Genomic DNA, 27872 nt, shown 5'->3' with positions numbered 1-27872 from the left:
GAAGCAAGGTAGCCTGCTTGGGACATGAAGGAGGGCATTTCATGTGGACAAGCAGGGGCAGCCATCTGGTCAAAGGAAGCAGAAACAAGAAGCAGCATAGTGTGTTCAGGAGAGGACCAGCAATTCACTTTGGTAAAGGGTAAAGTTCCATGAGGAAAGCATAGCTAGACTGAGGCCTGAGAATCAAGAGTCTTATATGCCAAAGGCAAGAACAAGAAATGGGAAGGGGAAAAGAGGAGGTGGAAGGGACAGGGTGTGGGTGCACGCTTGCCTGTGTGTGTGTGTGTGTGTGTGTGTGTGTGTGTGTGTGGTGGGTGGGAAGAACAGAGCTCTTCGAGGGTAGGGACTGAGTCTCAACATGTCTGTATCTGTAGGTCCCCACATAGTGTCTGACATACTGTGTTTCCTGGATGAAGAATTAATTCACTCAAACTAAGTCTTATTGCCATTGGACTCACTAGTTACACTGGAAACATGGGTAGACAGTGTTAAATCAGCACTGTCCTTACTAAAAGGCAACATGCTGTCAGTTAGTTACAGACTTCAGAAATGCTACCTCCATGGACAATTGCCCCAGGACTTACCTTTGCAGCTTTGGCATTCCTAATAGTAATGAGCTGCTGTGCAATGACCGACAAAACTTCTATGTCGATTCGATTAAATTCATCAAAGCAGCACCAGGCCCCTGATTGGGCCAGACCACTGAAGAAGCGCCCCATCATCTGAAATCAAGATAATGCCATTCAACTTTGTGTTGCACAGCTGAACACCTTCAAAAGTTAAATTCTGAGCAGAATATTAACATGAGGTGGTATCTGCAAATAAGCAATATTTTTATATGAATCCTGGCCTATGTTAGAAGTTAGTGCCTTTACGTAAGAGGTCCAGAGTTTCTGAGTCAGCTGGTCTGCTTGTAGGGAATTTCTAACAAGTTGCCTGGTGATGATAATGCTGGTGGTCCAGAGTTAACACTTTGAGAACCACTGCTCTAGAACTTGGCTTCTCAAAGTGAACTGGTATCAGTTGACATCACCTGGGAGGATTTTAGAAATGCAAAAATCTCAGGCCTTCCCCTTGATCTCCAGAGTCAGAATATGCACTGTAATGAGATCTTCAGGTGATTCACCAGCACATTAAAGCTGTTCTAGAAAAACAGTGAAAAACAGTTCTAGAAGAAAGTTGAAAAGGAACTGAAAAACAACCCATTAATCCTGATGCTTGGAATGTGTTCCTTTGTCTTTTTTTTTTTTTAGTTTTTATTTAAATTCCAGTTAGTTGACATACAGTGTAATAATATTTTTGGGTGTACAATATAGTGATTCAACACATACAACACCAGTGCTCATCACAATGCGCACACTCCTTAATCCCCATTACATGTTCCACCCATTTCCACCCACCCCCCACATCCCCTCTGGTGACACATGAGTTTGTTCTCTACAGTTAAGAGTCCGTTTCTTGGTTTGCCTCACTCTCTCTCTTTTTTCCCTGTTGCTTATTTATTTTGTTTCTTAAATCACACATATGAGTGAAATCATATGGTATTTGTCTTGGAATGTGTTCCATTGAATGGCAAAGGCTTCATGACCCATGTATTGATCCTTCTCTATAAGCCTGATTATGCCATTAAATTTCATTATGGAAAAAAATTAAAAAAAATTAATTCCATTATGAATCATCCTTGATACTACAAGTGGTATATAACGGGTTTATGTTTTTATATTCACCCCCCCCCCCCACCGACAAAGCAAAGAAGGCATAATTGTAGGTATAGAATAGCACAACTTCATAAACCTTGACATGGTAAGACAAAATTATACAAACCAATGAAAATCAGAAAGTGAAGTTGGAACAGAAAGTTGGAAAGTCATATCTAATAAACTCTTGACTTCATAAGTTAGCAGATAATGTCCAAAGTTGATATATATAAATATAGTAATAAACACATGTTCTTACAGATAATAGCAATCACCAGAAGTAAAAACAAATATAATCAGAAAACTGGTCTCTGGAGGGTGGAAGTGGGTGATGTGACTAGGGACAAAATCTGTTATTTTTAACTTTGGATCCTTCTGTTCAGTTTCAATTTTTCCACATGTAGATATTTAATTTTAAAATGTTAGTTTAATAAATCCTTATGGAACAAGGTGGAGTATAAAAAAGAATAAATAAATACTTAAAGGGCGCCTGGCAGGCTCAGTCAGAGGAGCATGTGATTCTTGATCTTGGGGTCATGAGTTCAAGCCCCACGTGGGGTATAGAGATTACGTAATCAATAAAACTTAAAAAAAAAAAGAATAAATACTTAAATTTCTTATCATTGGATGTAATTCGTACTTCAGGGATCATCAAACTACAGACTACAGCCGTATCTAGCCCGACACCTGGTTTGTGAATGGAGTTTTACAGGAACACAGCCACATTCATTCATGATATATTATATTTGCATATGGTCTGTGGCTGCTTTCATGCCACAACGGCAGAAAAAACTGACGAGTTGCAAGCCCATAGTATTTACCACTTGGTCTTTTCCAGAAAGTTTGCTGACTCCTGCTCTAGAGTCTAAGATAAATGAATCATGTATTTATATCCTGTGGCTTTAAGTGTCTCATAGCACACACTCATGCCTTTGGGAGTGCACATCTCCCAGGAATGACTGAGCCTAACTGATGACTGAAAAATCACTGAAAAATGGACTTGGATGTATAAATCCAAATTTTGAATTGAGAAGATCTAAAACAATCAAAATTATTATGCCCAAAATAAAAAAAAAATCATCACTATCTCTGATGCATCTCTGCTGAGATAATGAGGTCACTTAACATAGTGGGAACAGATCCCCATAACTTGGAGATGTTGGGGAGCATAAATTCTTCCACAGATTACTGATGGCAGTTTCCCATATTCTTTCCTGGTGTACCCAGAGGCCCCCTCTGTCACCCTGCTCTGAAGGCAGAGGGGTCACCTTTCCTGATTACCTCTCCCAAGGTTTAGTCCCCTGTTGCTCTCTTGTTCTGCTACTGTGAAACAACTTTCTGCCTGTATTGGACTTCCATTGTTTTTGTTGTTGTTGTTGTTGTTGTTGTTGTTGTTTATGAATAAAAAGACATTTCCAGCAACATCTTTTTTCTCCTAAATTTAAAAAAAAATTTTTTTTTCAACGTTTATTTATTTTTGGGACAGAGAGAGACAGAGCATGAACGGGGGAGGGGCAGAGAGAGAGGGAGACACAGAATCGGAAACAGCCTCCAGGCTCTGAGCCATCAGCCCAGAGCCTGACGCGGGGCTCGAACTCACGGACCACAAGATCGTGACCTGGCTGAAGTCGGACGCTTAACCGACTGCGCCACCCAGGCGCTCCTCTCCTAAATTTTAAAAAAGGAGCAGGGTTTTTAAAGAACATATCCTATGAAACACTACTTTCTGAAGATGCTTCTGAAAAAAAAGTATGATTTACTCTGTAAAAATGAATGAATTATGGGGCACCTGGGTGGCTCAGTCAGTTGAGCATCCGACTTCACCTCAGGTCATGATGTTGTGGTTTGTGAGTTCAAACCCCATGTTGGGCTCTGCACTGACAGGTCAGAGCCTGGAGCCTGCTTCAGATTCTGTGTCTCCCACTCTCTGCCCCTCCCCGACTCACACACTCTCTCTCTCTCTCTCTCTCTCTCTCTCTCTCTCTGAAAAAAAAAAAAAATAAATAAATAAATAAAATAAACATTAAAAAAATTTTTTTAAATTTTTTTAACGTTTATTTATTTTTGAAACAGAGCATGAACGGGGGAGGGTCAGAGAGAGAGAGGAAGACACAGAATCTGAAACAGGCTCCAGGCTCTGAGCAAACAGCACAGAGCCTGACGCGGGGCTCGAACTCACGGACCGCGAGATCGTGACCTGAGCCGAAGTAGGACGCTTAACCACTGAGCCACTCAGGCGCCCCTAAAAAATTTTTTTAAATGAATGAAGTACAATTTATTTGGATAATTCAAATGATTATATTCTAAATTTGGACAACATACAGGTATTTGTGTAACTTTCAGAAAAAGGAAACTAATAGCTCTGTGTATTAGTGACTAAAAGGCACTTTGGTCAAATATATTTAGGATTTGCTGAATTAAAGAAAGCTAAACAGATTTCCTGACTGTGGGACTTCATAAAGTGTTAAAATACTACTTTGTGTTGTGAAAACCTGGAAGGAGAATAAGGCATAGGGGTCCTGTGACCCAAAACTTTGAGAAATACTATACTGAAAGATCTTACCATGAATTTTCACCTCCTACATATTTCATTTTTAGGACTTATTTTGTGTATTAGAGTAGGTTCTATGCCCGACGTGGGGCTTGAACTCGGGGCCAGGAGATCCAGAGTCACATGCTTTACCAACTGAGCCATTCAGGTGCTCCTACATATTTTATTTTTAGTACATAACTCTCTGCATTGCTCTTCTCTTCCTGTAAGCATATTCCTTGTTCCTAGATTTCCCTGCTATTATATCTTATACCTCATCTCACTTCTTTCCACTTAGTAACATGACAGATTTTTTTTAAAGTTTATTTTGTTATTTATTTTGAGAGAGAGGGAAAGCACAACTCAGGGAGAGGTAGAGACAGAGAGAATCCCAAGCAGGCCCTGTACTGTCAGCATAGAGCGTGATGCAGGACTTGAACTCACGAACCATGAAATTGTGACCTGAGCTGAAGTTGATGCTTAACCAACTGAGTCACCCAGATGCCCCCATAAGCAGATTTTTTATTTTACCACCATTTGATAGATCCTCTTGTGGCCTTGGTTCACCTGGACCACTCAGCCCACCTTGTGTTGACTCTTCTCCTTTGCTCTATTTATCCCACTTTGACCATCCTTTGCCCTATCAGCTTCCCCTTGCTTGCCATCACCCCCGTTCTCCTTTTTTTGTCATGCCATGTTGCAAGTGAGAAAACCCATAAAGCACTTAATGTCAGTGTTAAGGTGCTGAGACTGTACCTTGTAGTCCAAACCATCGGAGCAGTTGAAGACCACACACTGGATGGCAAGAGCTTTAGCTAGGTCTTTGGTTGTCTCTGTTTTCCCAGTGCCAGCAGGACCAGCTGGTGCACCTCCCAGGTCAAGCTGCAAAGCCCCCATGAGGCAAAGGTAACAGCGATCCTGAAGAAATGCATACATTGTCATTATTGAAGGGAACTGACTCAAGTCACAAATTTATAAGCCCCTTCCCTTCTACAGGAGGAGGGTCACTATTTTCCATGAAAGGTTTTACAGCAATTGAGATATACTCAAAGATCCAGGTACATGATTAATGATGCAGATCTCTGCTTCACAGAGATGTATTCACGGCGAATCCTTTCAAGAGTTAAGGTTGGATGAAATGTTTCAAGACTATTTTAAGAAAGCATTTGTGTCATGGTTAACCTAAGTCATCAGTAACTTACTGTGAGAGGAGTAATGACTAGTCTTGGGCATGCACCCAAATACTCGTAGCCATAGGTGTACTGAGAGAGCGCCATCCGAGCCACGCAATTATCCTGATCTATGTCCCAATAGTAGCGCAGTTGTCTCTGCCAGTCAAAGGAATCCACTTCCTCTACCTACGTAAGTGGTAACAATGATACATATATTAGATGCACTAATTTCAGGAAGAAATATATGCTGTCACTTAAATAAAAGTTACCTTGGCTTGAACAAGTTCGGTGACTATGTCTCTTGCATGTACATCAATAGTAATTAAGGCAGTTATGATGTTTCTGTGTAATTTTGGAAGACTGCCTCGAACTGTTGCTGCCAGGGCATTTAATCTCTACAAATCAAAAGAAAAATGGTCATAATGGATTTTCAAAAATCAGCTTACATATCTATTTTTAAACTATTTTTCTATATTTTTACTATTGAATTTGGAGTAGACATTTGCCAAAACTAATTTTAAGAATCTATAATTCCATGACCAAACAGGACAACAGTTTAACTTGCTTAATTCCTAGATTCCTAGATGACTTCTATGAAGTACATACTATCTTTACCCTCATTTTATATTAGAGGAAACTAAGTGTCAAAGAGGGTAAGTAACTTGATGGCAGCCACACAGTTATGAGGTGGCAAAAATGAGACTTGAGTAGACATCTGCCTCACAGAAAGCCTATGCTCTTAACCACCATGTGATAATGTCTCTAAAGAAGACTGTTTTCCCTAAAAATTAAACATGATTAAGGCAGTACTCCTCATTTTCAGGGGTAATTTTTTCTTTGTAAGCAGAAAACCTGAGCATTTAAAATGTTTTTTACTGTTTATTTATTTTTGAGAGAGAAAAAGAGAGAGAGTGCAAGCCAGGGAAGGGCAGAAAAAGAGGAAGACACAGAATTGGAAGCAGGCTCTAGGCTCTGAGCTGTCAGCACAGAGCCCGTTGCAGGGCTCAAACTCACAAACCATGAGATCATGACCTGAGCCAAAGTTGGACGCTTAACCAGCTGAGCCACACAGGTGCCCCAAGAAAATCTGAGTATTTTAAATAAGCCAATGATTGATTAAATGAGAGCATCTTTGGACAGACTGTGCTCCTAATTCTCACATAAATGGTTCAATCTTTTCTAAGGAGAGTAGTGCCTCTGAAGGCCTTGTACTGCTCTGATGAATTTTCTCACATGTTGACCTTGATCAGGGACCATCTCTACACAGAGGTCAAGGGAACTTTCCATACAGAGTCTTTTCTCTTCTCTGGGGCTGTGTGGCATGACATTCTATGAGGTCCTCAAGAGATAGTGTTCTCTCATCTCAAGAAAGTTGTTTTTTCCCTTTTCTGTTTCAAAGGTAATTTAAAAAAAAGCCACCTTGTTTGGAAGTAGAACTAAATTTGGAATTAAAGATTAGGCATAGCTGTAAAATGGCATTTCCAAACTATAGCTTAAAAATTCTTGTAGAATGGGATTTGGATTCAGTTATTTATTGTTTTATTGATGGCTGCCTAAGGATTCTCTAGAATAGTAGAAAAGCACATCTTGAGCCTAAGAATGGAAATATCACAAATCCTTGAGTTTTCCTGGATTGAATAAAAGTTTCTGTGAGAGTTATCCAAGGCCTAGTAAACACAAAGTCTCCTTAAATCTTGCAAACCATCATAATTCTGAGATTTTCCTCTTAAATTCTTTCATCCAATTTTATAAGTATTCGTATAAATACTACACAAATATTAAGGTAGTATCCTTAAGAAAACCTGAACATAAATGGTTTTAGTAAGAACCCCCAAAGCTCTGTAAGTCATGTCAGAGCATTAAAATTTCTGAAATATGTGAATTTGCAGTACCCATGTAAAAACAAAAAAACAAAAACAAAACGACTGAGACCATCCTGCACAGCAATATGTTCAATGTCACCCTGTTAAAAAATCCTACCTCAAAGTTTACTTCTTCAAAAGCTTCCAGGGCCTCTATATGATTACCACCTTCTCTTTCCAAGCACTCAGTCAAATCACGGCACCACATGATTTGAGAAATGGTCAGAATCACCTACATGGAAACATCTTTCTTAAATGTGTGTTGCATGTCATCAAAAATGGATTCAGAGATGGAAAATTTAAGGGGTGTAAGTTACTTGAGAAGGGTGGCCAGCAATCACCCAGTCTGTCCTTGATTTCCCCTGGTAGTCAGCGATGGCGGCTTTGCAAAGGCGACGCAGAGATGTGAACATGGCTTCTTCCACTTTACCAAGCCAATCCTCCACGTTGCCTCGGGCTTTGAGGCCTTTTCCCAAGCTAACCTAGAAGACAATCAGAGCAATGATAACATGTTCAGTGTGGGACTTGTCAGCTATACAGCCTCTGTACTTCTATATCAGAACCCGGAAACACTGAAGCCTGACCGCAAATACTAGAACCTTCTATTGATATCCCACTCTACATCTCTCTTTACCCACCTCCTTTTTTTTTTCTTTTTTCTTTTTTTTTTTTTTTGTACCTGCTTCCCTTTGGAGCCAAATCCTTGGAAAAAAGTAGTATACGTGACTATATGGATTCCTCCACTTTCTTTTCCTACTTACTGCCATTTGATTTTTGGCCCCAACTATTCCTCTAAACCTGTTAAGGTGATTAAGGTTACAAATGTTCTTTCAACTTTCAAGTCCAATTGATGCTTTTCAGTCCTTCTCATATTTATTTCTTGGACTTCCAATGACCTGATTGCCCTGCTTATCTGGGTCTCTTGGTTCTTCTTCTACCTTCCCTTTAAATTTCATGTTTTCCCTAGATCTTAGCCTTGGTCCTCCCCTTTCTCCTCTTCTGCACTAGTGATGAGCAAATTGTTTTGTAAGAGGGTCAAATCAGGACAAGTAAAATGTTTATAGGCTCTTGCCACTCCCACAGATACATCTCTTGCTCTAACTGGACTGATAACCTTGGCATTTCACTGCACATTTCCTGTGTATGGAATGCCCTCCCTCCCATGTCTCCTCTCCATCTTCCTTGGCTGCCTGTGTGTGTGTGTGTGTGTGTGTGTGTGTGTGTGTGTGTGAGAGAGAGAGAGAGAGAGAGAGAGAGAGAGAGAGAGGCAGAGAAGGAGAGGGAGAGGGAGAGAGGGAGAGAAAGAGATTTATTCTTCTCTGTAAAGTCATGTGTTTCTCCACAGTTTGTTAATGCATTCACTTACTCAGTGTTTACTGTATGCCAGGCACTGTGTGGTGTCCTAGAGACATGACAACTAACACTTTCATAGCACTCACTGGGTACAGTTCTAAGTAATTTACATATAATACTATTAAAAATCCTCAGCATCTCATTAATCAGGCACTATTGCTATTCCTCATTTTATAGGTGAGGTTAAAGGATGGGACTTGAGTCCAGGTGGCCTGGCAGTAGAACAGGTACTCTTAACCAGTACACTCTCTTGCCTCTTCTGGAGAGGTGAGTAAGACAGGGCTCCAGTCATCTCCACTTTGTTCCCAAGAACAAAGCACATGCCTCTGTCACTGCACTTACTGTGGTGCTTTTCAATCATTTGTTTGACACTATCTCCGCTAGAGCTCTTTGCGGGCAAGAATTTCATCTTGGTTATCTTTGAAACTGCTGAGCCTGCACAGTACGAGTACATAGTGGCACTTGATGAATGCTTAGAGGGACTGAAGAGTAAACTTTTACCCTCAATCCCAGAAGGGTAACAAAATTCCCCTATAAAGAATTATAAACAAAATCACCTCACCCGTTCTCCTTCTGGTGATAGCATTGCTAAAATATCATTAGTGTAAATCTTTTCTGGCTCTCCTTCCATACCAGGAATTTTTCCTTCAGTAGGAGGCATGAGAGCAAATTCGAGCTTTGAAATGGAGTCAAAGCATTTCCTTAAGTGTGGCTGCACAGCTTGGGGATTTCGTGTCTGGGCCAGAATCTCCAGAAGTTCATCATTTGACAAGAAGTAAAATCTGGATTAAAGAAAATACTTAAAATATAACTTGGAAGTCAAAGGAAAGCCTTACATACACATGAAAGATAAATCCCTTAGCCATATCTCTTCTCCAGTTACTGATTTCCTGAACCTCAAACCTACTGGTCCTGGGTTTCTGGGAGACCACATGTCTCTAAATACAATTGTTATGAAGACTAGTGTGGATGCATCTCAGACATCTAGAATCAGTGCCTGATACATACAAGATAGATATTTTTCATGAAATTATAAAAAAATGTTAGTTCTTGCTATGACACTGATTTGTTCTACAGTGAAAATATATTATTCATTTTCCCTAGAATATAGCCTAGTGCCTTACACCTACCTGCTTTCAATACCTAATGTGTTGGATGAATGGATGGACGGATGGATGGATGGATGGATGGATGGGCAAATGGATGGGTGGTTATAGGAGTTTTATTTAGTTCTGTGAACATCCACATGTGGGCCATGCCAGTGTGATTCTGCATGGGATTTTCTTAAATCTTGCCCACCAGGACCATTTAGAGGCACGAATAGACTGTAGGAGGAGAAGGGGCATACTTGGACGCCCAGGGATGAGGGAGAGGAATGAGGGCCTGGCCAGAGAAGACATTTTACTTCTGGAGTGGAGGAGGCTGCCTATAAGAGATCCCTTGGGACTGGAGGGAATGGAAAAGAGCCCATGGAAGGCACCATGTGGGAAAGAGGAGACCAGATATTCACCAGCCCACTCAGAATTCTCTGCTGCTTTGACTCTCTTCTCCTCTGTGTCCCAAACCTGGAGACTTCAGAAATCTAATAGGGAGTGGGAGGGTTGATCACCACATATTCTCATCATCACTAAAGCCTTCAGACCAGCAACAGTTTTGGGTAGGGAATGGGGAAGCTTTCACTTTAAAAGAAGTACAGTTTTATTATTAAAGATCATTTATTCGTAACAAGAAGTTTTGTTTGCTTGGTTGCATTGTTATCTGAGAATGACTAGAAAATTCATGAGGTCTGCTCAAGACTTTGTCCAGGGGCAGGAAGAAACTAGCCACCAGCAGGGAATGCAAAGGCAGTTATTAGTTTGAAATAAAGATGCTTTTGGTTGGGCTTTTATCAGTTCTCCTTCTTTACCATACAGTAATAATTAATTTGTGCCCATGCCTTTTTTTTCAACTAATGATAACTATAAACATTGGGCCATGAGCCATGTGAGAGTAGGAACAGTATTGTATTCATCTTGTGTCCCTAGGACCTTACTTGGGATGCAGCTCATAGTAAGTCTTTATTAAGGCCCACAGGGTGAAATCAACACCACACAGAGCCTTCTGACATAATATACATGTTGCAGACCTAGTTCATGCAGTTATAAGCAAAAGAACAAATAAAACCTGATGCTTTTTGGTGTTCAATATTATCACAGGTAAATTTGTTTCTGTGGTTTTTGTTTGTTTGTTTGTTTGTTTAGATATCAAATGTAGTGTATGGACTTCCTCTGGCTTTGGGAGATTCAAGTTGGGAACCACTGATCTTCTGGATCTTGGATTTCACACGTACACACATACTCTGTCCTGGTACCCAACAACAAACCCTCTCAACCAAGTAACCCAGAGAAGCACCTAGCCTTGGCTGCCATAGTACTTGTCCTAGGACAGACCTTAATGGCTATTTCCTTAACAACTAACAGGAAAATATCATGAAAGATAAACCATTTTGTCAATGTCCTCTGTGTTACAGTACAGTGTGCCCTAATAACTGAAGTTGGCTACCATCGAGTAGTTTATTCTGGTGTTATATAAGTATATTATAATAGTTTATTTATAGGACTATTCACCTGTTGACCATGAGCCCCATTGGGGCAGGGATCCAGCATTTTCTTCTTTGTATCTTTAGCTCTTTAACATTTGGTATGCTTTTGTAATAAAGAGATGAGTAAACAATTTAATTTGGAGTTTGTGAAATGACCTCTTGGAAAGCTTTTCCAGTGACACTCTTAGGGCACTGATTAATCCAAAGAAACCTGCTCAGGCAACACAGGGTTCTCTGACTTTTTGCGTGCACATCTGTGGACATGCACACACAGGCAGGCACATACATGCGCATCCAACAATGGAACAATGCTGAGACCAAGAATCCCTCCAGCACCTTTACCTCCTTTACCAAAAACTGTATCCTTAAGATTTATACTCCCCAATCAACATGCCAGCTGGATCACCATTATCACACATCTTTCTTGTTTCTTGCTCTGGTTTCCTGATGTTATGGGAACATCACCTGGTTTTGATGTTATGATTTGTTTTTAAGTATGTCCTTTTAAATTAATGAATAGTCTTCACTACTAAAACTATCATAAGTTGCTTTATAAACTTACCTTGGAAAGATAACTCTTTTTGATTCTAAATATGCCTCTAGACACTTTTGAATTTGGTCAAGTAATGCATTATTATTTTGAAAAGTCTCCAGAAGTCCTGTTTATTAGGGGGAGAGGGGAAGGAAAAAGGTACTGGTAAAACTGTGTTAAAAAAATAGAAAATATAATTTTAATTGGAAGTAAAATATGATATTAACATTCTTTAAAGCTTTGGTTTTATTTGATAAAAATGGTCAAAAAAATTTAAATTTGGGGGGTTGGCTAAGAATGCTATTACTTTTAATAACATTATTTAATATTAGTCTTATTATTTACCACAGACGAACAAGTATTCAACCTGAAACATTTTTTTTAGCTGGCACCCCCCTGCCACTTGGGGGTGGGGCTAGGAGTGCACGAACCATTGTGCCTGCTGAGTGCATGCTCACCTTAGGGACTTGGCCTTTGTTCTTCTCTCTGCCTTTAACAACTCTCCCATAGTCACAAAGGTGTCTCATTCCCTCATGCCTCCTGCTTTCTGCCTAAAAGCCACTTTATCAAAAAAAGTCTTCCATGTCACACACACACACACACACACACACACACACACACACACGGCAGCCCCCAGCTATTCTCTAGCCCCCCTCTTTATGCTGCTGAATTTTTCTTCACAGCTTTATCATCATGTGAAATGACAAATATAGGTCCACACTTTTTCATCTGAAATCCCTAGGACCAGAGATATTTTGGAATCATGTATTTTTTCAATTTAATTAAAATTTTTTTTTAATTTTTAAATTTAATTTTTAATTTTTTTAATTTAATTTTTTTAATTTTAATTTAACTTGTTAAGAACAAGTCCAGTAGAGACTGGGGCAACACTCTATTATCAAACACTTGACTATTTTGCAGCAAAAGGTTTGAATATGCATGTGGTAGGAAGAATAAAGGTCTCTCAGTTATAGCCATGTCCTAATCCCCACAACCTGAGAATACATTAGTCTATATGGAAAAAGGAAGTTGGTAGGTGTGACCAGTGATCACGGGAAGGGAGATTATCTTGGATCATCTAGTGGGCCCAATGTAATGACAGGGGTCCTTATAGGAGGGAGGCAGAAGGGTCAGAGACAGAGGAGAAGTGAAGACAGAAGCAGAGGTTGGAGAGAGTTGCTGACTAGAAAAAAAAAAAAAGAGGTTAGAATGGGAGAGAGCCAAAGCATAAGAGACTGTTAAAAACTGAGAACAAACTGAGGGTTGATGGGGGGTGGGAGGGAGGAGAGGGTGGGTGATGGGTATTGAGGAGGGCACCTTTTGGGATGAGCACTGGGTGTTGTATGGAAACCAATTTGTCAATAAATTTCATAAAAAATAAAAAAAAAAAAAAAAAAAAAAGAAGGTGACTAAAAGCCAAGGAGCGTGGGTGATCTTTAGAGACCCAAAGTTTAAAAGTTTTCAATTCTATCACACCATATAGTTTTTTCCTTTCTGTTTCTGTTTTATGTAAGAGTCTTCGGGCAAAGAGCATAGCCAAGCAGACTGCCTCTGCTTGACAGGGAAGCTGTCTGGAGGTATTCACCAGGAAAGGTCATATGCTGCCATTTGGAGAACAACTAGCAAGCTTGCTGAGGCTTTGATAAAGTTCAATAACCATGTGTGTGCACGCACTAATGCTTTGATTCCATATCCCTAAAAATAGACCTTATTAAATAACATTTCAATCTCGAGATTTAGAATTATAATTCATGGTAATATTTAAATATTTTAGAGGCAGAGAGCACAAGTGGGGCAGAGGGGCAGAGGAAGAGAGGGAATCTTAAGCAGGCTCCATTCTCAGCATGGAGCCTGATGCGGACTTGGTCCCATGACCCTGGGATCAGAAATGAGCCGAAATCAAGAGCTGGACACTCAACTGACTGAGCCATCCAGGTGCCCCAATTTTTAAATATTTTTAATGAATTAATGAAAAATAAGATGTGGAAAGTTTTCCAGTCATAAGTCTATGAGAGTTTTAGCAGAATGGGTCAACGGAATGTGAATATATGTCTTGTAGTCAAATTGTGACATGTAAGCATCATTGATACTCTGTGGCAGCATCCCCAAATTATAAAAGCAGCAAAAAAAAATCAGATTCGTGGGTGCCAAAACTATGAACTAAGCTGAGAGGTAATAATAACAATGATAACAACAACGACAACAAAAACAACAACAACAACAGTGTTCAATTCACATCGTTCAATAAGAGTATCAAATATTCCTGGTCACTAATACTGACAAGAATCAAGGATTGAGCGTACCACATATTGTTAGAACCTTATAGGCATTAAACAGTTTAGATGGCTGTAAAGTCTTTTTGTGTGTTTTTGAAATTGTGTTTTATACCTGGTTGAGTAGCGGCTCGAAGAGCATTAGGCAACCGGTTCACCTTCCTCATGATTTCCTTCCATGACTTATCCACTTGAAGGAACATCTTAGCCTCGGCAGGCAATTGCCTCTGAATATCTGGAGCATTAAAAATACTTTCTAGGTAGAGCCAGTTTCGCTGACAGTTCAGCCACTCTTCCTAGGAGAAAAATAAGAGCATTATCAATTTTTAATCCTGAATTAAAAACACAGTTACATTAAAAATAATTACATGGGGACTCACTATATCTTTCACTGGGGGAGCTTCACACAGTTTCTTTGAGATGGAACCTCCTTAAAAGGTCCAAGACTCACTGCAGCCTAATTTCTACCCCTCTTCTACTGAGTAGAGTTATAAGGAATCTACTGTATGGTAATCAGAAGGGACCCAGAGAAAGAGGATTAAAATGCTCAGAGCAGACAGTCTCAGGGGGAGCAAGATGCTAAAAGAAATATGAAGGGTTGGGAAGTGTTATTAAGTGACTATTTCCAAATATAGACAAAGCTCTCCAAAAAAAGGTGTTTTTTATTTTTGCCTCAATTGTCTCTATATTCTTCCCTCTCTTCCTTTTTAAAAAAGAAACAGGATTTATTTTCTTCAATCAAAAGAGTAAAATCTGCTTGTGACAGAGCATGTGGCAAACCCAGAGGACTGGAGAAGAAGAAAATCACCCATTGCTTCTCCCCTTGGAGAAGCATGGTTAATCAAAGAAACCAGAACTGCAGTGTTGGGGCTGTAGATCTCACGGTCTCCTATGCCTCCTGCCATTGCATGCATAGGCCCAACATCTGTGAAAGAGTTTCTCACTTGTCACTCCAGATTTGGGGGTTATGCCTCAAGCCTAGTGTCACAACCACTCCCTGATTTATCGCAGGTCTCATACTTTCTACACAGTTAATTCTGGCTTGGCTCAGCCATCAGTAGAGGCCAAACAGGGGTCAGATTGTAAAGTGTTCATCCAAGAGGGTGGATTCCTGAAAAAGATCTCTATGAATCAAAATTGGAACAAATTATCGTTTCCTATTTAGTGTATTATTTCATAGATAACTTTTCATATTAGAATATATAGAAGCTTAAACATAATTAAATCAAGCTAAAAATCTTTAGTCTAAGAGAGAGATTGGATGGGAACAAAGATCAGTATAAGTAGGTTTTTTGTTTCACTGTGGGATAATCTGAAGTAGAATAAAATAAAAGGGAAGGGTGTACCACAAGGAAGGGTACCAAGGAGACTTCAAGCAACAGTGCATGTTTTTCCAGTAAATGTGAAGTTGCTGCAGCACTGTGAGAAGCTGTTTAAAAGCTGTGAATGCCTGCAGCTTATAAACCAAGGTGCTCCCTGCCTGAGCTTAATTCTGTTGCCAGAAAAGGTCTAAGCCAGTTAATAAGTGACCAAAGCCCCCTGCCATTTTGGGATGGAAACTGGTTGAGGAGGGAAAAATCTTTTATTGGAGTATATGCATAGGCAGATTGCTCTGTCTTAGAGGTGCTAAGTCTTCAAATTGACACGAAGACCCTTTCTTTCCAATCATTTAGGTTATAATTATCAGCTTGTCCATCTAAGCCACTAGCTGAAGTACTTAGGGAGGGGAAGAGGGTGGTACATGGGGAATGAGAGTAGGGAAACACAAGGGCTCATGTTCTTAGAGTGAAAAACTCCTGGAGCCTCTCTGTTTTTTTGAACTTTGAATTCTGAAACCATTGGTGGCAGGATTCAGTCATGCTGTGTTCTCACATGTGACAACACATGCTTATTGAGTCATTTTAAGAGCTGAATGATTTCAAAAGCCCGGGTCTTTTGACTGGGGCAGTAGTCACTTTAAAACACACACACACACACACACACACACACACACACACACACACACACACAATTTTTTTAATCTTAAGATTTAACTAATACCCAAAATGCTATCTTGAATCATGATTTCCATCAGTACTTGACACCATCTAGACCGGCATCTAGAACTCCATTGTAAGGTCTTTTCAGGCATGTGGTAGGTTGCTGTGAAAACGTTAAATGTAAACTTCATACCACACTGTCAGTTTTTGTTTCACTGAAGCTATAGACTTACAAATAAACAAAAAATGTGGGGAACATATAGGAGCTGAGGATGACTTTCAGCTAATAGCCAGCAAGAAACTGAAGCCCTTAGTCCCAGAGTTGCAAAGAAATGATTTCTGCTAACAACCTGAGTGAGCTTGGAAGGGAACCCTCCCTGAGCTGAACTTCTGATGTGAATTGAGTCCTGGCCCACATATTGATTGAACCTTTGAGACCCTAAGTAGGAGACCCGGTTTAAGCCACATCTGAACTCCTGACCTACAGAAACTGTGGGCTAATAAATGTACACTGTTTCATACCACCAAGTTTGTGGTATTCTGTTTCATGGCAAAAATAACTAATACAAGGAGATGGCATAATCATATAAAGAAGAGCTTAGTATATTGGCATTTTCCTTACATTCTGAACATAATAAAATATTGACAATTAAATCTTGTATCTAAACTACATAATATTTAAATGATTGAAATGACTTCTAAGGTTCTGTGGCTCTCCAATTTTCTGAGTGCATGAATTGAAATTGTCCTCACTTACCAGTGTTTGATTAAATAAAGCAAGTTGTTTCTGCCAGTCATCCACTCGAGTTTTCAGTGGACCAACGTAACGTGATGAGGCAATGGTTGCAATGTTGATGGTGCTGTCATCAAGAAGGACCTTTAAAGAAAGACGAAAACATGCAACATCATGTGTTTGTGCTCTCAATGATAATACAGATATTTAATCCCAAGAGTCCACTTAGAAGCTTTTTGAATAAATAGCTTAGTACCACCTACTGTTTCCTACCCACCCACTTCCCTTCCTTATCCACTTTATCATGATATTCTCTCAAAGGTCACCGAGAAGAGAACTTTTTATTGCCAAATCTTAGCTGTTTCTATAATTATTAATGGCACATGTTTCTGTTTGGCTCAATACTCTTTTCCTCACTTCCCCTACTTTTAGGTATCTGGTATCTTCTTTATACCATTTGGTCATGCAGGCTTTTATTTCTCAAAGTACTCAAAACTTGCAAAATTAGCTGTCTCCTCTACCAATGAAACATCACTTTCTCTCAATTATCTTGAGGAAGAGGGAAACTGAACTCATTCACAAGAAGCTCAGAATGACTACGAACAGTGTTCCCTCTACCTTCTTCCCCTACTTCCCCCCACCTCACACTACAGCAACCCTCACAAGACATGTGCATTCAAAAAATGTGTCTGTGAATCTAAAGGATTTTAATTGCTTTATTTAAGTTGTGAATTTCTTGAGAACAGAAGTGCCACCACCTAGCACCACTTGGCCTCATCCTGCCTGATTTTCATCTTGGGTCTGCTCTGCCATCCACTGCCCAGAGTGACATCTGGCCTTACTCTTCCAACCTACACCCAGCAAAGCCATTGCATCCCTAGTTCTGACCTGGGTACACCCTAATGGGCCAGGGCTTTGCTTTTTATATTTAGGCCATAAGACACAGATCCTTTGGTTAAACAAAGGTGCCCTTGGATTTTAAGTCACGAAGAATATTCCAAAAACATGGATTAGATTTATTTTCTTTTGTTATTCATAGAGTATGGCCATCTATTTCCCATCTCAAAAAAACTCAAGTGAACCTAGTTTCCTAGTGTGCTATGAATCTGAAATGCTTGTTCATGTTTTGTTTTGTTTTGTTTTGTTTTTTGCCTCATTTAAATGGTTTGAAATGCCCTTCATTCTCATCTGTGTCTGTCAAATCCCATTTACTCCTTCAAGTCCAGCATGTCTTGGCTGGTCTAGGAAGGGTTCTCTGATCACTTCAGCCATAAATTATCCCTGGCTTTTCTAAATTCCTCAACAGTTAACTGCAGGATAATAATTCACACACACACACACACACACACACACACACACACGACATATATATATGCCATATTTATTGCTTTGCTAGATACTTCATGTACAAGCATTCATGTCATTTATTCATATTCATATTTTGCCTTTCCAAATAGATTTTTTTCTTATTTAGTAACTCTCATATTTCATTTCTCCATCATAACCTCCTACAGAAGATTCAGGGGTAGGTCTGACTTAACAAATCTTTACCACAGGTTTTCAATAACTCAGTTACCCACCTGTATGTCATCTGTGCCACCCAGGATAAACACATCTTTGGAGTCACGGTGAGGGAGAACGACAAATTCAGTTGTTTTCCAAGAATCTTCCACCTTAGAAATAATTCAAATCTTAGAATACCTAAATTCATTTGTGTTTAAGCACTCAATAAATGTATGTAGAATGAAATAAATGAAGATGGGCATTGAGGAGGGCACCTGTTGGGATGAGCACTGGGTGTTGTATGGAAACCAATATAACAATAAATATATTTAATAAAAAAAAGAAATAAGTGAAAAATCCATAATTATCCCATTCTCCTCCTGACTGCCTTTAAAACTCAATATTTTCTTCTTGGTTAAAGCATACTGATAAGCTAAATTTTATTGACAAACATTAATACCTAAGAATAACTTGTGATACCTTAATGTGTATCCTTACCACTTTATGCTTTAATATAAGGGAAATATCAAAAAACTATAAGGAAAATATTTTTTTACACAGGTGATTTGTAGGTATGTGTGTATTTTTAGGATAAGGAGGTAAGTAGCCTAAGTAGGGAAGTTTCTTCAATGTCTTTTGTAGCATTTCACAGTTTTGTTTTGTTTTTTTTTAGTAGTTTGAAAGATAATGTATTTTGCTATAAAAGATCTTCCTTGGTATGTGGTTTTTTAAATAAGCATGCCAATTTCAAACTTCGTTGTTAACAAGTTCCTATTGGGCTTGAAGCTAAGTGGAAAGAGGATATCGATAAAAGTGCTGATGATAATGATAATGATAATAAATGTAGGGAAAGAACAGAAAGATGGCTGATAATGAGAGGGTGAAAGCTGCAGAGTTGAAAAATCCATCTAGATGAATCAAAAGTTGGTGATCTTCATGCTGAATATGAAAACCTTTATATTCCCTGATCTTGAGAATATATATTTTTCAGGTTTACCTTTTTAAGAATTATTTCTAAGGCAGCTTCTCCAGAAGCCTGTCCAGAAATGTCCTGGATTTCTTGGCCAAAATCGAAAACATGCAACTCAGAGAGCTTCTCCAAGGTTAATGGAATGTCAAGGTCCACTAGGGTGGCGTCAACTGTTTGTTCAATAGCTGTCCAATGTCTTGGCTTCAAAGTTGGATTCCTCAAGTCAATGATAACTGGAAGCTGGAAAGCAAACACTCTCAAAGGCACCTTGCTTTTTATCTTAAAAACATAGCTCAAGGCTTCTGGTTTCAATTCAGGAATGTAGAGAATTGGAATGAACACTACTTACACTCTTACAAAAAGAAATATCTGGACAAATGAAAAATTAATGACTTCTATCAAGCCCACCAAAAAATTAAGGTTGCAGGGCAACCAACAAACTCAAATTTGGGGAGAGATTGGTTTCTCTACAGCAAAAAAACAGGACCTGAGAATTTGCTTACCAAGGACAGATGCCTTGGGTTGCCATTTAAGCTAGTAAGAAGATTCAGCTAAATTTTACAAATAAATTGCTAAAGAGTGAGCGTAGGGTAGCATGAGAGTGTGAAGTCCCTGGGGGCTACAAATATAGAGGTGTTCACAGGGAAGAGTGGGGAGAATCCTAAGAAAGCCTACCTGATGGTACTGGCTGGGGAAGGAAAATAACAGCTACTATTATAACTCTAACCAACCCATTTCTCCTAGTTTCTTTATGGAACAAAAGACTTAATGTCAGGGAAGTGAGCAACAAACACTGTCATTTTAAACACTGGTAATAACCCATTGTAGATTTCTGTATATAACTGGAGAAACAGAACTGGAAAAATAAAAGCTCTACTCATGGGGAATAGAAAGAAATACATTCTAGGCTCATTACTACAGCTAGAGGAGGGGCAGGAACACCTGTGAAGGTCAGAAGTCTAAGCACAAGGGACTTAGTGCCTTGCTAAGATAGAGGCTTAATCAGCACATGAGGGAATGCCCCTCCTCATCTCTCCCATCAGGCTAACAAATATTGAATAAAAATAACAGTACAATACAGACTGGTTAGCTGTAAAATACAGATTTTCTCTGGGGACAATAAAAAGGGAGGACCCAAGGTCACAGAGAAACAAAAGTTGAAAAAATAATCTTTGGCAAACCATAAACACAAGTTATCAAAAGAATAATTCGAAGGCTGTAATAGACTAAGGGTAACCATAGCAACATCAAACCTCAAATCCAGCCCAACTCCTTACTATATTTAAGATAGCATGCCATACAAAAAGCCAAGTAGAAGGAAAGACATAAAAATTATTTACTCTAGTATCTACTGTACCATATAAGATGTTTGCCTTTCAATAAAAAATGTAAGAAGTGTATAAAAAGTGAAGATAAACATACATTTAAGAGACAAAGGAAATAGAAAGATAGGATACACACAATGTTGAAATTAATAGAGAATTCAAAATAACTGTAATTAATATCTTAATGGCTCTAGTGGAAAAAGTAGGCAACACACAAGATCAGATGGGAAATATCAATAGGAAGGGTGAAGCTATAATTACAAATTAAATAAATGTTAGAATTGAAAAAGGCAGCAAGAGAGACAAAGAATGCCTTTGTTGAGCTTGACACAGCCAAGGAATCAGTGAATTGGAAGATAAGTGAGTAGAAATTCCCCAAACTGACACATGAGAAAAAATAGTGAAAACAAAAGAAACCCAAGCAACCAAAAACAAAAACCAAAACCACAGAACAGAACAGAACATCCAAGAGCTAAAGGACAGCAATCAAGTGGTCTAAAATATGCAATAGAAATCCCAAAGAAAAAATAATGGCCGCATTTTTTTTTCCAAAATTAAAGACAGACGCCAAACCACAGATCCAAGAAACTCAGAGAATGCTAAGCAGGATAAATGCAAACTGTAAACAACGACAACAACACATACCTGGGCATATCACATTATATAATGACAAAAACTAAGAAAACGAGATCATCTTGAAGGCAGTCCAACCAAAAAATACATATTATCTACAGAAGAACGGGGACAAGAACTAGAGCAGATTTCTTGTCAGACCATGCAAGCAAGAAAGCAATGAAAGGACACTTTTAAATTGCTGAAAGAAAAAACAAAACCTGTTGACTTAGAATTATATATCCAGTTAAATTATCATTCAAAATAAAGGATAAAGACTTTTTCAAAATGGGAATTTAGGGAATTCATTGTCAGCATACCTACTCAATAAGAAATATTAAAGGAAGTTCTTCAGGCAGAATGAATATGCTATGAATCAGAATCTTAGATCCATACAAAGAAATGAAGAACACTGGAAGTGGAATAGAGGCAAAATAAATTTCATTTTGTTTCCTATTTTTATTGTCCTGAAAGATTATGATATAAAATAAATTAGCAGCAATATATCATGCTTACAGTACATGTAAAGGTAAAAGTACAAAAAAAAATGAAAATGATGGGGTACAGCAAAGGGACACAGAAGTCAACTGAGAGAATCTTGATGGCCAAAGTGGTAATGATTTAAGCAAACAATAAATAATGTAGTATTGCATTATATATTTATTATATTATTATAATCTAATAAAATATATATCCACAAGTTCATATTGACACAAAAACAACTAAATGAATGGATGGATTAGTTGGCAGACAGATAGATAAGCAGACAGAGAACAGACAAATCTATATAGAAGATACAAATGACCAACATCAACAATGAAAAAGACATCACTTCTGATCCCACATACTTTTAAAGGATAATAAAGAAATACCATGATCAACTCTATGTCTATGTATACAAAAATACACTATAAAACTCCGCAAGAAAAAAAAGATAACCCAAATAATTCAATATGTATCAAGGAATTCAATTTCTAGTTCAAATCCTCCCAATAAAGAAAATTTAATGCTGCAATGGCTTCCCTGGTGAATTGTGCTAAAAATTTAAAGAATAAATAATGTTAATTCTACACCATCTCCTCCAGAAAACAGAAGAGGAAGACACACTTCCCAATTCATTTTAATGTACAAAAATCTCCTAAAATTAAAAAGTGAATTTAGTAAGTTCACAGGATATAAGATCAGTATACAAAGGTCAATAGTATTCCTATATAGCAGCAATGAACAATTGAAATTTGAAATTAAAAACAATATTATTCAGGATAACATTAATACTTAGTTATAAATCTAATAAAATACATGCAGAATCTATGTATTGAAACTACAACACTTCAATGAAAAAAATAAAAGAAGACTTAACTATATGAAGAGATACGCTGGTAATAGATTGGAAAATTCACTCTGGTTAAGAAGTCAGTTCTCTTCAAATTGATCTATAGATTCAACACAATCCTTCAAAACTTGCCAACAATTTTTTAAACATATCAACAACCTAATTCTAAGATTTATATGGAAAGGTAAAGGAATTAGAATAGACAAAACAGTTATGAAAAAAGAACAAATTTGGAGGACTTATGCCTACCTGATTTCAAGACTTACTAAGTATAGTCATCAAGACAGTGTAGTACCAGAGAAAGAATAGACTCAGAACAACAAAACAGAATGGAACCCAGAAACAGACTAAAAAATATTGCCAGCTGACTTTTCGCAAAGGTGCAAGGACGGTTCAATGGAGAAAGGATGGTCTTTTCAAATAATGGTCCTGGATCAAATGGATATCGCTATATAAAGAATGTAAACCTTGACATATATGTCATATTTTATGCAAAGAACTCAAAATAAATCATAAAATTTAATGTAAAAAAAAGCGTAAAACTACAAAACTTCTAGAGGAAAATACAGGAGAAAATCTGTGTGACCCTTAAGTTTGGCAAAACATTTTTAGGTACTATACTAAAAAGATAATCCGTAAAAGCAAAACATATAAATTGAATTTTATTCAGGTTAACACAGTCTGTGCTCTGAAAGTCACTGGCATCGCTTCTCGGCCTTTTGGCTAAGATCAAGTGAAAGTCACTGGCAAGGGACTAAAGAGACAAGCTGCTGAGTGGGAAAAAATATTTTCAAGTTACATATTTGAAAAAGGACTTTGATCCAGATTAGGTAAAGAGCTCTTAAAATACAGTAATAACAAAACAAGCAACTAAATTAAAAATTGGGCAAAGAGCCAAACAGATATTTCAGCAAGGAAGATAAAAGGATGGAGGAGAAGCATTAAAAAAAAGATGCTCCACATTATTAGTCACTAGCAAAATGCAGGGTGACCACTGTGAGCTATTCTATACCTTTACCAGAGTGACTAAAATGAAAACCAAGCCACACCACACAAAGCCCTCCCCAATGAGAACAAGTGCTGGGAGGCTGAGGAACAGCTAGAATTCTCACACGCTGCTTGTGGGAAGGCAAATCATTACCTTTGAAATACAACTGGGGGAATTTCTTATAAACATATACATGCACATACTTACCATGCCACCTAGTAATCTCACTCCTAGTTATCTACCCCACTGAAGCAAAACCTCATGTCCACTCAAAAAGCTATACATCACTGTGTATAGTAGCTTATTAATAATCACTTTAAAACTGGTCATAACCCACATGTCTTTCAATGGGTGAATAGATAAACCGATGGCAATAATACTACTCAGCAATAAAAATAAACTGTTGATTCACGTAACAACATGAAAGAATCCTTTTTTTAGATATTCTAATTCACAGAGATTGTACAGCTATCACCACTAATTTTAGAACTACCACTATTAACTACCTATCACTATCTTATCACCCCAAAAGGAAACCCCATACCCATTAACTCTCACCACCCACTTCTGCTTCTCCACAGTGCCCAGTAACCACGAATCTACTTTCTCTTATCTATGGATTTCTCTATTCTGAACATTTCCTATCTATGACACCATATGCTATGTAGTCTTTTTGTGACTGGCTTTTTTCACTTAGTATAATGTTTTCAGGGTCATCTATACTGTAGCAGGTATCAGTACTTCATTCCTTTTTATTACTGAATAACATTCCATTGTATGGATATATTACATTTTGTGGATTGAATCATTAGTTGAAGACATTTGCGTTATTCTCACTTTTAGCTGTGATGAATAATACCTCTGAGAACATTCACGTGCACATGTTTGTGTAAATATATGTTTTCAATTCTCTTAGATACATGCTTAGAAATGGAATTACTTTTGAGAAACTGCCAAACTGTTTTCCAAAGAAGCGGTACCAGTTTCTAATTCCACCAGCAACATGTAAGCGTTCGAATTGCTCCAGATCCTCACCAACACTTATTATATAATCTATCCTTTCGATGATAGCTATTCTAGTGGGTATGGACTGGTATCTCATTGTACCTTTGATTTGCATTTCCCTGATGGCTAATGATATTCAGCATCTTTTCATATATCTTCTTCAGGGACCTGTCTATTCAAATCCTTTGCCCATTTTAAAGGGTTATTTCTCCTTTTATTTTTGAATTATAAGAGTGTGTTACATATTCAGAAGATAAGTACCTAGATGCATTTTAAATGCATTTTTCTAAGTGAACACTGACAGACCCAAAAGGCTGTATATTGTATTATTCCTTTTAAAATTCCATTTATAAAATGAAGAACTTTAGGGACAGAAAACAGGTCAGTGGTTGCCTAAGGCTGGGATGGAAGGAGGGGCTGATGACAAAGAACATCAGATGGGAAATTGGGGGGTAATGGAATGATTCTGTAGAGTCCTGTTGTGTTGGGTACATGATTTTACCCACTTGTAAAAACCCACAGAACTATATACCACAAAAAGTGACTTTTATTATATACAAGTTAAAAAAAATCCACTAGACCTTTGAAGGAATGCAAAATGGAACAAAGACTGTGACAAATAGATTTGTTTACAATTGTACGATATAACCACACGAAGGGCAATGGAGAACAAAGAGGCTGACGTAAGTAACTTTGGAAAAGCGTTTTTACTACATACTGTAAAGTGAAAGAGGGAAAAAACTGCAAACACGCTCTTCTTGGGGAAAAACTGCTTCTTCTTGTGCCTGAAGTTTTTCTTACTTTTCCTACCATGTCTTCTTTTAGTCCTTTCTCTCATCTTTTTTTTAAAAATCTAAAACTGCTTAAAAGGATAAAATCATACTCCCTTTCTTTCCCATTTCAAGTACTTGTTTAGCAGCATTAGGCTTCAAAGAGCCAGCTTCACAAACCCACTGCTGGGCTTCTCAACCCTCACATCGTGGCATGTCTAGAAAATGGCATGTGTGTTTGGCCCGGTGGTACAAATGGACAGACTGCACTAGCCTCATCTGGCTGTCTAAGGGCTGAGTGGGTCAGCATCTTCCCATCCCCTCCTGCACTAAGATCCCTAACACAAGGGATGGGGGGGCGGGCGGGGAGGGAAGCTCTTACTCTGAATGCCCTCCCAGAACCAAGGTATTCAATTCATGATTTGGCCAATTGAAGATAAGGATGCGGTCTGTCTCTGAAAAAATTGAATTGGTCTGTTCTTTCTTTTCTCTCTGCTAAGCTAATTTAAACAGAGGAGAATTCCGGACTTTGGTCTCATTAGCATCAGGTAGTAATGAATGGACTGACCTGGAGTTTTTGAAATAATTTCTACCAAACTTACCTTTTCTTTCATTTTTTCCACCTTACATTTTAGCTGCGGAACTACACTGTTGGGTGGCAAGCCTTTTTCCAATTGAGTCACAAATTTGGCATATTTAGAAACTTGACTATTTAGGACTTCTGGATCCAGGCTGTCAAATTTGGACTATAAAAATTAGAAGAAAAAAAAAGTTAAGACATATGATAAGGGCAACTTTGAAACAGTAAAATTTTTTACTTTACCCAGATTTTCCAAGTTAACTCTATACTTTTGGAAATAGTTTTACTTATTAAGATTGCCAATAGTGTATCAGGCCTCGCTTATTTATTCCTTTCATGTTCTTGTCTCCCACATCATCAAATGCAGTATTACAATCCCTGTAATTTATTCCCGAGAGCTAACTCTTGTAAAAAGACAACTAGCTACTAACTAGAAATTTCTCACCCAGTAGTCTTCTATTATTTGATTATGTACACTTTTAATATATATGATTAAAAGATGTACCCCCATATATACATGTATCTATAAATATACTTCTCAGTTATATAAACAGAGAGACAAATACTGTATGATCTAACATACATGTGCAATCTGAAACAAAACAAAATGAAATGAAAAGAAACATATATAGAGAACAGATTGGTGGTTGCCAGAGGTAGAGGTGGGTGTAGGTGAAATGGGTGAAGGAGTAAGAAGATATAAACTTCTAGTTATAAAACAGATAAGTCACGGAGATTTAATGTGGAGCATGGTGACTATAGTTAACAATACTATATTACATATTTGAAAGTTGCTAAGAGATCTTAAAAGTTCTCATCATATGGAAAAAATTGCCAAAATTATATATGGCAATAGATGGTAACTACACTTACTGTAGTGATCATTTCACAATATACACAGATTATACATTTGAAACTAGTATGTTATATGTATTTATAAACCTTCCTTTTCTTTTTTTCTTTCTAGGTTCAATACTTCCTTTCTGTCCCCTAATGGGTTTTTTTGTGTGTTTCCTCTGATGAAATCATCCCATTTTTGAAGTTTCTGTTCTAAAGTATGGTGGTAATGAGAAAACTCTCAAGGTTTTTCTTTACTCCTCAGGAACATTTTCTACCTCCGAGATAAGTGATAAAGGAGTTATACAGGAGCACTTAAAATCTTTGATATTGTAGCATATATCTGTTTGTTTTCTGTTTTCCTCACCAAAAGATAAGTTCTGTGAAGGTTTGGACTCTGTCCTTTTTATTCTCTACTGGTATACCCAGCACTTAGAACACTGTCTGGCAAACATTTTCTGTGTCACTGGTGTTTAACCCAGACATGTGACTTCTAATTATAGGTATCAGCACAAGTAGGCTGAACGAGCAAGTGTAAAAACAATATTTGTAAAGTTGATGGTATTTCTAACATGTCTATATCACATGTAAAAGAATAGATGGTCATCTATTCTCCCTTCTAGAGGGCTGACCCTTATCAAGATTTGAATTTTTGGTAGACCCTAGAAACCAAATTCTATGGTGGCTGTTGGTCCTTGCCCCCCTAATTAAAGTAATTTACTGTTGAGCTCGGAACTCATTACTCTGATTCTATTCCATCACAGTGAACAAAATGGTTTCCTTTGTTGTCCAAAGAAGAACAGAAACCTAAACTAACAAATCTAAAGTGTGTAGATCACAAATAAAATTTTACAATCCTCAAGAACACTTTGGTAGAGTGTATCATGACAACACTGTATTCAGAAGCCACAAAGCAGTTAAGCTTCATGCAGTGAGGTCTTTTGATGCTTCCTTCATTTAGCCTTCTTAAATGGAGGACTCAGGAAGCCTACCTTACAAGAATGCATTCTGCTCTGTGGTATACAGTGACAGAAAGACCTTTGCACATTTCACTGGAGAGCTGATCATGATTCTCATAAAATTATAACATTGTATATTTTACTTAATTAAGACTACTCTAGATTGTTAAAAATCATAATTCATATTATTAGGATTTTAAATTTAATTAATAAAAAATGATTTCAGGATTGAGAGGGTTTTTTTGGTGTGTGTGTGTGTGTGTGGTGTGTGTGTGTTT

The 27872-nt window shown here is 38.0% G+C and overlaps 1 protein-coding gene across 1 annotated transcript in view; it reads right to left on the bottom strand.

Annotated features, from left to right (window-relative positions):
• Positions 1 to 27872, bottom strand: part of DNAH6 (dynein axonemal heavy chain 6) — a 226041-nt gene that overhangs the window by 132762 nt on the left and 65407 nt on the right. The window contains exons 18-30 of the mRNA XM_043603834.1: positions 25821 to 25964; positions 19213 to 19425; positions 18293 to 18385; positions 16737 to 16856; positions 14116 to 14296; positions 11758 to 11854; positions 9177 to 9396; positions 7579 to 7743; positions 7380 to 7493; positions 5669 to 5794; positions 5430 to 5585; positions 4984 to 5145; positions 585 to 722 (exon numbers count right to left, since the gene is read on the bottom strand). Of these exons, the coding sequence (XP_043459769.1) occupies positions 585 to 722; positions 4984 to 5145; positions 5430 to 5585; positions 5669 to 5794; positions 7380 to 7493; positions 7579 to 7743; positions 9177 to 9396; positions 11758 to 11854; positions 14116 to 14296; positions 16737 to 16856; positions 18293 to 18385; positions 19213 to 19425; positions 25821 to 25964 (1929 nt within the window). The remainder of the gene's footprint in view (positions 1 to 584; positions 723 to 4983; positions 5146 to 5429; positions 5586 to 5668; positions 5795 to 7379; positions 7494 to 7578; positions 7744 to 9176; positions 9397 to 11757; positions 11855 to 14115; positions 14297 to 16736; positions 16857 to 18292; positions 18386 to 19212; positions 19426 to 25820; positions 25965 to 27872) is intronic.

The sequence above is a fragment of the Prionailurus bengalensis genome, chromosome A3, assembly GCF_016509475.1.
Source record: "Prionailurus bengalensis isolate Pbe53 chromosome A3, Fcat_Pben_1.1_paternal_pri, whole genome shotgun sequence".
Classification (NCBI taxonomy): Eukaryota; Metazoa; Chordata; class Mammalia; order Carnivora; family Felidae; genus Prionailurus; species Prionailurus bengalensis.
Note: the sequence above shows the minus strand (reverse complement) of the source record. Positions and strands in the feature narration are given on the sequence as shown.